At 37.0% G+C, this 11926-nt stretch overlaps 1 protein-coding gene across 1 annotated transcript; it reads left to right on the top strand.

Moving 5' to 3' along the window:
• The first annotated feature begins 4659 nt into the window (after nt 1-4659).
• Nucleotides 4660-5313, top strand: LOC143615198 (uncharacterized). The gene has a single exon (XM_077088383.1). The coding sequence runs from the start codon at nt 4660-4662 to the stop codon at nt 5311-5313; it is 654 nt and encodes a 217-aa protein (XP_076944498.1).
• Nucleotides 5314-11926: the final 6613 nt, after the last annotated feature.

The following is an 11926-nucleotide window of genomic DNA, read 5'->3' as shown; positions in this document are numbered from 1 at the left end:
ATCGTCTGTGAACATCATGCACAATGGGACTAGCTCTTGAATCAACTTTGACAACATGATTAAACCCTGATGAAGGCCTACCTCCGTCGGGAACAAATCAGAATCCCCCTAGAGGGCACGGACACTAGTTGCAATATTGGCATACATAACCATGATTATCACTATGTATTTCCCCAAAATCCATCTACCCTCTAGGCTCTCCAAAAGCATTCGGCGTGGCGCACTGCCGTACATCTTTTCTAGGTTTGTGAATAACATATGCAAATCACGTTTCTTCTCTGTATAATACACAAAACTTTTTAACGTTCACCAACATGTGTTGTTGACAAATGTTATTATTTTAAACATGCCACAGGTTGATACATTGAATGCAAGGGACATGAAAACTAGATCGACCTTAGGTTTTATTTAAATGAATAGTAATCGTTTCAATCTGATGTAATGATGTTTGCCTTATCATTGAAAACTTTTGGTACTTGCGAAATTATGGAATTAAATAAATATATTGTCACTATTAATAATGTTACGTGTGACATTCGTCAAGTTTGTTGTCGTGTTTGTGTCCGTTTATTTACCCATTTGTAATCGGATCTCTATATTTAATAAAAACGTCCATTTATTAATTATGTCTTTCGGTTTTGTCTTTATTACACTTACGCAGATTCTAAATTGTTAAGTATCTACTATGTGCACTTTTAGCCCCTACACTATACTATTCACCACAATTGATTTCCTAACCAAACATGAGGGACCTTTAAGCAATTTAACAAAACCTTTTTTCCCTCCTCTTTCCTTCTCCCCGTCGCACCAACACCCCCCCCCCCCCTCCAATTTTTGATTCTATTAACCCATAAATCACGGGATATGATTAGTTAGTTTGAAACTTAAATTGCACGAGCCATCTCAATATAGTATAACGTCTAAATTGACAGCTTATTCGTATAAAATTGAATCAATTTTTGTTAACTAAGATCGCGGCTGATTTTGATCTCGTTAGCCTGTAAATATGAGTCCAAAACTCAATTAAAATGCTCCACACCATCATCGCACTATCACGAAGCAACCCCCTAAGATAATTGCAGTCATTAAGCAGTTTTTGATCTCGTTTGGCTTCGTATTCTAGCCGCAAACCCTAGCTCATCATTCTCTTACCTTTCGTAACCAATCAAGGTAATTGCATCATGCTTTTGGATCAGTTTTTAATGGGGAACAAAAGCCCTCTGTCAATTTTGATTGACAGAGGGTAAACAACGATAAATTGAAATTAATTGGATTAGGGTTCTTTTGAATTGGGGATTAATCTAAAATTGTTGTTAGATATATTATATTTCATGATCTTAACAAGATTAACCTCTGGCTCAGTTGGCCACTGCACTCTGTACCAAAACCCCAGATCCGGCCAGGGGTGGGGGTTCGAACCCCCCTGGTCCAGTTTTTATATTTTCTTTTAATTTCTTTTATCTTTTTAAGTAAAGCTTTAATTATATTAAAATATACGATTGTTTACACTTGTTTAATGAACCAAACAATAATAAACGCCCAATAATAAATTCTCGTTAAACATTTTAGGGTATATATATATATATATATATATATAAAATCAATTAAAAATATGCACATTTTACTATAATAATAATAATATAAATAATAATAATAATAATTACTAAGAGTACTTAAAATAACAAAAAAATTTCCAATTTAACGTTTTCCGATATCCGTTAGAAACCCATTTCCTTGTGTCTTTCTTGCGTAAATCGGTTATGTATTTATTTCGTTTACGCCTTACTAATTAGGACAAATTGTCGGGACTTCTCGCGGAACCATCTAGTTGCTTTAACCGTTACCATATCCTCTTTACCGTATTCCTTATTCCATGTGGCTTCTTTATAACCCCATTTTAACGTTTTTAGTATTTTTGGGGTGTAGCATGTCACAAGTTTTATCTTGTTAATTATGTGCATATTTATAAACCGATTCACAATTATCGTACATTATTCTTGCATATCGTTAATGATTATACGTGAACTTTCTTGTAACGTGTTTACTATTCTTATGGTGGAAGTTACGTAAACGCATACACATAGTGGGAGCGTCCGACGGGATGTACCTACACCATCTAACGTTAGGACTTCAGTTGTTCATAAGGTGGTTCTCATTTCCCCTATTACTACGGCCTCCCTAAAGGAACGAGAGGACGACATTAATTGATTTCATTTACTTTACGCTGGAATATTTATTACATTACGAATGTTGAATCGTGCATTTTATATATATGTATACTCAAAAACTTATGAAAAGTCACCAACTTAATTGTTGACAAATATATTATTTTCAACGTGCTACAGGTTGAATCGATAGCATTCTAGGGATGAAGATCATTAGTATACCTTAGGATATTTGAATAAAAAACTTATTTATTGTTTTGATGAAGTGTTTTTTTATTTTTAATCATGAATAATTGTGTACTTGTTACGTTATGAAATAAAATGATATAATTATTACCGCTTTAATAGTGTTACGAGCTATGAGTGATCTGTACGTTACTCCCGTGTGTATTCCGCTTAAAGCTGGGGTGTTACAGAATGGTATCAGAGTCGTAACTATAAGATAGGTTGTTAGACGTATCGGCCTAGTATAGGTATAGTTTATTTTAGGGCCCCGAATTGCAAGTATACCCTATGTGTTATATGCCCGCATTTTTATTAAAAGTTTAATCATACGCTTGAATTTATATGTTTTATAGCGTCACCTGTACAAATATTCACACACAAACTCCAAGACTTATGCCTAAACAATTTATTCTATTTCTATTTATTTATTTATTTTATTTAAAAAAACCAATTTTCAATCATCTTAAAGATGGTTCTACGTGACGGGTATGTCACAATTGGAAGGGTGACACACTTGTTTTTCGAACCCTTGACACCAAGGTTTTTAAACCTAAGGATAAGCAATGCGCATAAATTCCAATCAGACGCGGGACCCGGTTTCTTACCTGGAGGGTTCTAAAAGGGTGCTGGAACTTATTAAGCCAAATCATACCACACCAAACGTCATATGGACCATAACTTTAAGGTGTTAAACGTGGCCATTTTCCTTTGTGAATAGAGAATGGTTGCACTCCTGCTCCTAATTTCAATATAACTTTCATGTGATATTAGTATTTTCAGTTTTTTTTTTTTGGTTTACGTATTCCACTTCTCGAAGTCATCACTCGATAACCCACGCGCGTAGTACTCTCTTTCCAGCATGTCTTCTCGTTTTCCTCGTCGTCTTGCAAGAAACTCCAGCTGCAAGATGACAACCCAGATCACTAAGCAACTGGTTGTTGTGCTTCCGGAAATGGTGGATCAAATGCACCAAACCATTGCTTCCAATTCGAACTCAGCCACTTCGGGTTCGAACTCCAACTCTTGTCAATACAAGACCTTCACCAATATAAATCCTCGTATATTTGATGTCTCTGAAGGTGCCACTGCCCTACTGGAATGGTAACAAAGTATGGAGAGTATTTTCCTCCATGTCGAATGTCCCGAGGACAAGAAGACACGCTTTGCTTCAAGTGTCTTTGGAAAAAGAGCCCTAACTTGGTGGGTGCAAGATAAATCCACTCGTGTTGCTGAAGTAGCCATGGCCTTGCCAAGGGAGGAACTTAAGGGAATCATGACCGAAGAGTTCTGTCCACCCAATGAACTCATGAATCTTGAATTGGAATTTTGGAATCTTAAGCAAGAGGGTGGTGATAACGTTACTTACACCGCTCGCTTCGACAAGCTTAACATTTTGGTGCCACATCTTGTCACTCCTCTCTCTGGTGGAATTAGAAAGTACATCTGAGGCTTACCAAGACAAATTCAAGACTCGGTTCAAAGCAGTGCTCCCAAAACTCTTCGCGAGGCGGTTGTCCTTGCTGTATCCTTGTCTGACAACCACGTTAAGGCGGGAACCCTCAAAGGCAGCAAGAAGACTGTTAACAAAACCAAGGCCAAACCTTCCAAAGAGGTCAAGGCCGAAACCACACCCAAACCAAACCGCAACAACAACAACAACCACAATTCCAAGAAATGAAAGAAAAACTATGCCTAAACCCAACAAAGCTCACCTCAACCTCAATACCAACAAACCCAAACCCAAAACCTTTAAGCTCCACCCCCAAAGAAACCTTACCACGGACCTCACCCGTTTTGCCAAATTTGCCAATGACACAATCAACTCGGCATCCCTTGCCGACAATGCACCCATTGTGGCCGTTTTAGACACCTGCTAAGCGCATGTTTCGAACTCATGCATACCCAACCACCCCGCACTGCCCACTCTTTCAACCAAAACTGTGTTTTAACTCAAGCTCAACCCATTGCTCAAGCCTACCCCACTCCTCGAGCGTGTTTCAAATTTGGAGATCCTAGTCATTTCCGCAACGCGTGTCCTCGACTCTCATATCAAGTCCAAATGGCCGCTCCGCCCGTGTACCCTGCTCAAGCCTATCAAGTTCAGGCCTTTCGACCAGTTCCGCAACTTATGGCCAACCAAGTTATTCAACTAGTTTAAGCCAATTAAGCATCGACTTCTCAAGCTACACCAGTCGTCCCCAATGCTCGTGGGAGGGCATTCGTGATCAATGCAAATCAAGCTCAGCATAACAATGATGTGGTGAACGATATGTTCTTGGTTAATAACATTTATGCATCCATTTTATTCGATACGGGTGCCTATATTAGTTTTGTGTCTTTTGATTTCGAGCCTATGCTTTCTTCATCTCGTTCTAAACTCGAAAGGTTTTTTACGGTTGAAGTCGCGAATGCTAAAAGTATCTTGATTGACTCGGTTATTCGTGGTTGTACTCTAAATCTCAGCGACTATGATTGTTCTGTCGCCCCCGTTCGTATGCAACTCGGAAGTTTTGATGTCATAGTAGGCATGGATTGGTTAACTCAACGCCATGCCGAAGTCGTGTGCTTTGAGAAGTATATTCGAATTCCACTAGACGACGATCAGATTTTGCGTATTTTCAAGGAAAAGCTTTCCAAGGGGCTTAAGCTTATGTCGTGTACTCAAGCCCAAAAATACTTATGTAAAAATTATGTGGCTTTTCTTGCCAACGTTTGGGAAAAGAAACAAGAAAAGAAGACAATAAAAGACATTCCAATAGTTCGTGATTTTCCCAAAGTTTTCCCTGAAGATGTTTCTGGTTTACCTCCTACTCGTGAAGTGGAGTTTCATATTGATCTTGTGCCTGGTGCGAACCCCGTCGCCAAAGCTCCTTATCGTCCCGCACCTTCGGAATTGCAAGAGCTAGCAAGTCAATTCCAATAACTCTATAGCAAAGGTTTCATCCTCCCAAGTTCATCGCCTTGGGGCGCACCTGTCCTTTTCGTTAAAAAGAAGGATGGTTCCTTTCGAATGTGTATCGATTATCTTGAACTCAATAAACTCACGATTAAGAACCGTTACCCTTTTCCTAGAATTGACGACCTTTTCGATAAACTTCAAGGCGCATCTTGCTTTTCAAAATTGATTCTCGTTCGGGTTATAACCAATTGCGCGTTCATGAGGATGATATACCCAAAACCGCTTTTCGAACTCATTACGGTCATTACGAATTTATGGTTATGCCTTTCAGCTTGACCAATGCACCTGCGGTGTTTATGGACCTCATGAACCGCGTATGCAAGCCTTATCTTGATAAGTTCGTGATCGTGTTTATTGACGACATTCTCATTTACTCGAAATCTAAAGTCAAGCATGAAAAACATTTGCATGATATCCTCTTGTTCTTGAAGAAGAACAACTTTTTTCCAAGTTTTCCAAATGTGAATTTTGGTTAAACGAAGTCCAATTCCCTGGTCATATCGTTAACGAAAAAGGTATTCAAGTTTATCCCATTAAAATCGAAGCCGTTAAAAATTGAAAGACCCCGACTTCACCTACAGAAGTTCGATCCTTTCTTGGTCTCGCTGGTTATTACCATCTTTTCATCTTGAACTTTTCCAAAATAGCTTTACCCCTCACCTACTTAACTCATAAGGGTAAAGTGTATCAGTGGTGGGCTAAGCAATATAAAGCTTTTCAAACCTTGAAGCGTTTGCTTTGTGACGCTCCTATCCTAGCCCTTCCCGAAGGAAACGAGAATTTTGTTGTCCATTGTGATGCCTCGAATCAAGGTCTCGGTTGCGTTCTCATGCAACGAGGCAAGGTCATCGCCTATGCGTCACGACAACTTAAGGTTCATGAAAAGAATTATAAGACACACGACCTTGAGCTCGGTGATGTTGTATTCACGTTGAAAATTTGGAGACACTATTTGTATGGAACGAAATGTGTGGTATTCACCGACCACAAGAGCCTCCAACATATTTTCGACCAAAAAGATTTAAACATGAGGCAACGACAATGGGCCACACTTCTTAGCGGCTACGATTGTGAAATACGTTACCATCCTGTTAAAGAAAACGTAGTAGCTGATGCCCTTAGTGACAAAACCCATGTCTAAAGCATTCTTCCTCTAAGTGTTGTTATCTAGACCGATCTTTAGCTACGTATCTTTGAGGCCCAACACATCTCCATCACTGAAGGAAATTTGTACAAAGAGATGTCTTGTGGTGATGAACTCTAACTCAAAACCAAGCGTGATGGTTTGCTCTATTTCTTAACCTCCTTTGGGTCCCAGATCGTGATAATCTTCGTACGTTTATAATGGAAGAATCTCACAAGTCACGATATTCTATCCACCCTGGTGCGGATAAAATGTATTTCGACCTTAGAACTACTTTCTAGTGGCCCGGCATGAAGAAAGATATCGCTACCTATGTCGAAAAATGTTTAACATGTGCTAAGGTGAAAGCCGAGCAACAAAAACCTGATGGTTTCCTCGTGCAACCTTTTATTCCAGTCTGGAAGTGGGAAAACATTACGATGGACTTCATCACAAAACTTCCCACCACCAAGAGGAAACATGATAGTATTTGGGTAATCGTAGATCGATTAACCAAATCAGCCCATTTCACTCCCATTCGGGAAACGATTCCGATCAATCAGCTCTCTCAGTTCTATATCAACGAGATTGATTGTCGCCATGGTATAACTTTGAGTATTATATCTGACTGTGATGGTCGTTTCGTGTCTCATTTTTGGAATTCAGTTCAAACCGCTTTGGGAACCCGTCGAGATCTTAGCACCGCTTATCATCCTCAAACGGATGGTCAGTCTGAAAGAACCATTCAAACCCTTGAGGACATGCTAAGAACTTGTGTGTTTGATTTTGGTGGTAATTGGGATACTCATCTTCCGTTGGTTGAGTTTTCATACAATAATAGTTATCACTCGAGTATCAAAATGGCTCCATTCGAAGCGCTCTACAGCCATAAGTACCGTTCACCTATTTTTTGGAATGATATCGGTAAGACTCAGCTCACTAGACCCGAAATGGTACAAGATACCACCGACAAAATAGCTCAAATTCGTAATAATATGCTTACTGCTAGAAGTCGTCAAAAGTTTTACGCTGATAAGCGACGAACCCTTGGAATTCGAAGACGACGACCTTGTCCTCCTTAAGGTTTCACCTTGGAAAAGAGTATTTCGTTTCGGTATGAAGGGTAAACTAGCCCCCCGGTTTGTTGGTTCGTTCAAAATCCTTGAAATAATCAGAGATGTTTCTTATCGCCTCGAGCTCCCTCAAGAGCTTCAAAGCATCCGTCCTGTGTTTCATGTTTCGATCTTTCGAAAGTGTCTAGCTGACGAGAACCTTCATATCCCACTCAACGAGGTACATATCGATAAGACAATGCACTTTTTTGAGAGGTCGGTGGAAATAGTGGATCGAATGGATAAGGAAACCAAGCGTAGCCGAATCCCTTTGGTCAAGGTTCGTTGGTAATCTAAGCGCGGTGCGGAGGTCAATTGGGAACATGAAGACCAAATGAAGACTAAGTATCCGTATCTTTTTGCTACGGATGTTAATTCCTAATTTCCGGATGAAATTTCCTAAAAGTTGGGAATGTTGTGACATTCGTCAAGTTCGTTGTCGTGTTTGGGTCCGTTTATTTACCCATTTGTAATCGAATATCTATATTTAGTAAAAACGTCCATTTATTAATTATGTCTTTCGATTTTGTCTTTATTATATTTACACATTTATAATCGAATCTCTATATTTAGTAAAAACGTCCATTTATTAATTATGTCTTTCGATTTATGTGCACTTTTAGCCCCTACACTATACTATTCACCACAATTGATTTCCAAATAAAACATGAGGGACCTTTTAGCAATTTAACAAAACCTTTTTTTCCCTCCTCTTTCCTTCTCCCCGTCGCACCAACAACTCCCCCCCCCCCCCTTCCAATTTTGATTCTATTAACCCATAAATCACGGGATTTGATTAGTTGGTTTGAACCTTAACGTGCACGCTCCATCTCATATAGTATAAGGTGTAAATTGACAACTAATTCGTATCAAATTGAATCAATTTTCGTTAACTATGGTCGCGGCTAATTTTGATCTCGTTAGCCTATATATACGAGTCCAAAACTCAATTAAAATGCTCCACAGCATCATCTCATTATCACGAAGCAAACCCCTAAGATAATTGCAGCCATTAAGCAGCTTTTGATCTCGTTTGGCTTCGTATTTTATCCGCAAACCCCTAAAATAATTGCAGCCATTAAGCAGTTTTTGATCTCGTTTAGCTTCGTATTCTAGCTGCAAACCCTAGCTCGTCATTCTCTTACCTTTGGTAACCAATCAAGGTAATTGTATCATGCTTTTGGATCGGTTTTTAATGGGGAACAAAAGCCCTCTGTCAATTTTGATTGATAGAGGGTAAACAACGATTAATTGAAATTAATTGGATTAGGGTTCTTTTGAATTGGGGATTAATCTGAGATTCTTGTTAGATATTTTATGTTTCATGATCTTAACAAGAATAACCTCTGGCTCATTTAGCCAGTGCGCTCTGTACCAAAACCCCAGATCCGGCCAAGGGCGTGGGTTCGAACCCCTTGGTCCGGCTTTTATAGTTTCTTTTTATTTCTTTTATCTTTTTAAGTAAAGCTTTAATTTTATTAAAATATACGATTGTTTAAACTTGTTTAACGAACCACACAATAATAAATTCTCGTTAAACGTTTTCGGGTATATTTTTCTATATATAATCAATTAAAAATATGTCCATTTTACTAATAATAATAACATAAATAATAATAATAATAATAATAATAATAATTAATATTATTATTAAGAATACTTAAAATAACCAAAAATTTTCCAATTTAACGGTTTTTCAAATCCGTTATAAACCCATTTCCTTATGTATTGCTTGCGTAAATCGGTTATGTATTTATTTCGCTTACGCATTACTAATTAGGACAAATTGTCGGGACTTCTCGCGGAACCATCTAGTTGCTTTAATCGTTACCATCTCCTTGTTACCATATTCCTTATTCCGTTTGAGTTCTTCATAACCCCATTTTAACGCTTTTAATATTTTTGGGGTGTATCATGTCACAAGTTTTATCTCGTTAGTTATGTGCATATTTATAAACCGATTCACAATTAGCGTACATGTTAATATTATTCTTGCATATCGTTTATGATTATACGTGAACTTGCTTGCAACATATTTATTATTCTTATGGTGGAAGTTACGCAAATGCATACACATCGTGGGAGGGTCCGGCGGGAAGTATCTACGCCGTCTATCGTTACGACTTTGGTTGTTCATAAGGTGGTTCTCATTTCCCCTATTACTACGGCCTCGGCTAAAGGAACGGGAGGACGACATTAATTGATTTCATTTAATTTACACTTGAATACATATTACATTAAGAATGTTGAATCGTGCCTTTTATATATACGTATACTCAAAAACTTATGAAAACTCACCAACTTAATTGTTGACAAATATATTATTTTCAACGTGCTATAGGTTGAATCGATGGCATGCTAAGGATGAACATCATTAGTATATCTTAGGATATTTGAATAAAGAAATTATTTATTGTTTTGATGAAGTATTTTTTTTTTATTTTTAATTATAAATAAATGTGTATATGTTACGTTATGAAATGAAATGATATAATTATTACCGCTTTAATAGTGTTACGAGCTATGAGAGAACTGTACGTTACACCCGGGCGTATTCCGCTTGAAGCCGGGGTGTTACATTACGAGCTTATAAGTGATCTGTACGTTGCGTCCGGACGTATTCTGCTTAAAGCCGGGGTGTTACACATTCCCCATCCATCACTATTGCTGTCAACGGTGACTGTGGTTGTTCGTTTAGTGAGTTTTGTTGCCGGTGATGATATTAGTGGGGTTAACAATTGTGAGTTGTGTGAATGTGTTTGTATTCATGTGTGTGAGTGTTTGGTTTTAAATTGTCTAGTTGTTGAATAAATGTGGAGCCTTTTTTATCAATGCAGTTTTCAATTGTTTTGAATTTGGTAAGATTTGTATCTTATTTCGAGTGTTTTTATATGAAATGACACTAACATATACTAAATAAATGGTATCGGTAATGCCTCACTAAAATTAGGTTGGCGGTGGTGGTCAGAAATGGTTCGTGATGGTGCCCTGAATTAGGTTGAAAGGGTGGTAGACTTGTAATTTTTTGATTGAACAAAATAAGAAGATAGTAGTAATGTTTGGTTAAGAAGATTGAATCAAATATTTATCAATAATCATTTTAGTCTAGTTGGTTACGAGTGATCTCCTTGGTCTGGCTAGACCTGGGTTCGAAACCCATAGTGCATGGTTTTGTTATTATTTTCAGAGGAAAATCGTCTAACATAACGAGGGTCTAAAATCCATTTATATAAAAATCAAAGAGTTGCAAATTTCAACGTTACAATGGTCTTTTCGTAGAAAATCAAATGTTAGGTCCACGTGCAGGGTCCTGATTTGCAAACCAAGAACCACCACAAGGCTCATATATGGGAAAATGCCATCACAAGATTGAAACCTACATTTTTAAGATTCATCATAGAAACCATAATTGCAATTAACTCTTTTCAGTTCCTTCTCATTTGGTGTCTACCTTTTTTGATGAACCGTCAATAGGGCAAATCCACTTAATTTTCCTTAATTGTCCTAAATATTCTTTAATGAGAAATCGACTAGTTTTTATTGGTTTAAAAAAATAGAAAGAGATTAGGTTTTAATGTTAGAGTCCTCTTAATCAGTTTTAACGAACAAACCTACACTTAAAATGTCGTTTATAACACATAAACTTTCTCAATATAAATGTAAAGGATACCAACAATTCTTAATTTAAAATATTATATAACATGAAAATATTTTTTTTATCGTTCTAGTTAGTATATTTAAAATGAAGATTCTAAATGTAAGATTATCATAGTTCTTCTAAAGAGGAAGTGTCCAGAACAAATAGAAAACGAATCATTTTCAATTTTCAATATAAGATCCTTGAAATTGTTAACTTGGCGTTGGACTCCATAAAACTATATCATAATAGTCATTAGGTGACAAAAATAATTATTTTCTATCATTGTTTAATAAATTTATAAATCATTGCTCCATAGATTATTATAGGTATTACTATAACTAAATTCAACAACTCAACTACAAACAAATAAATTAATAAATATTGTTTTTTAACCCTTTTTTATAGGTTAACAGGAATCATTGTTTTGATGATATTGCTGGTAATCATATAAAGTCTTAAATGGAGGAACATATCTTTTTAAAGTATATTTATTAATAGTAAGTATATATTTTTTAATCGAAAGTAACAATGGAAGTGACCATATCATCTTGTTCTTAGAAGGAGGCCAGTTCAAGATGAGAAGATAAAATAAATCATAGTTTATTAATAAAAAAGTCTGTATTAGTTTATTAAGAAAATGAAAGTGTTCACGAACACAAATAAAATCTGCAGGGCCTAGAGATTGAGACCGAAGTATTCATC

The sequence above is a fragment of the Bidens hawaiensis genome, unplaced genomic scaffold, assembly GCF_021521415.1.
Source record: "Bidens hawaiensis isolate Kalapana, Puna unplaced genomic scaffold, B.hawaiensis_p1.1 tig00042245_1, whole genome shotgun sequence".
Taxonomy (NCBI): Eukaryota; Viridiplantae; Streptophyta; class Magnoliopsida; order Asterales; family Asteraceae; genus Bidens; species Bidens hawaiensis.
This window is presented reverse-complemented; position numbering and strand designations above follow the sequence as displayed.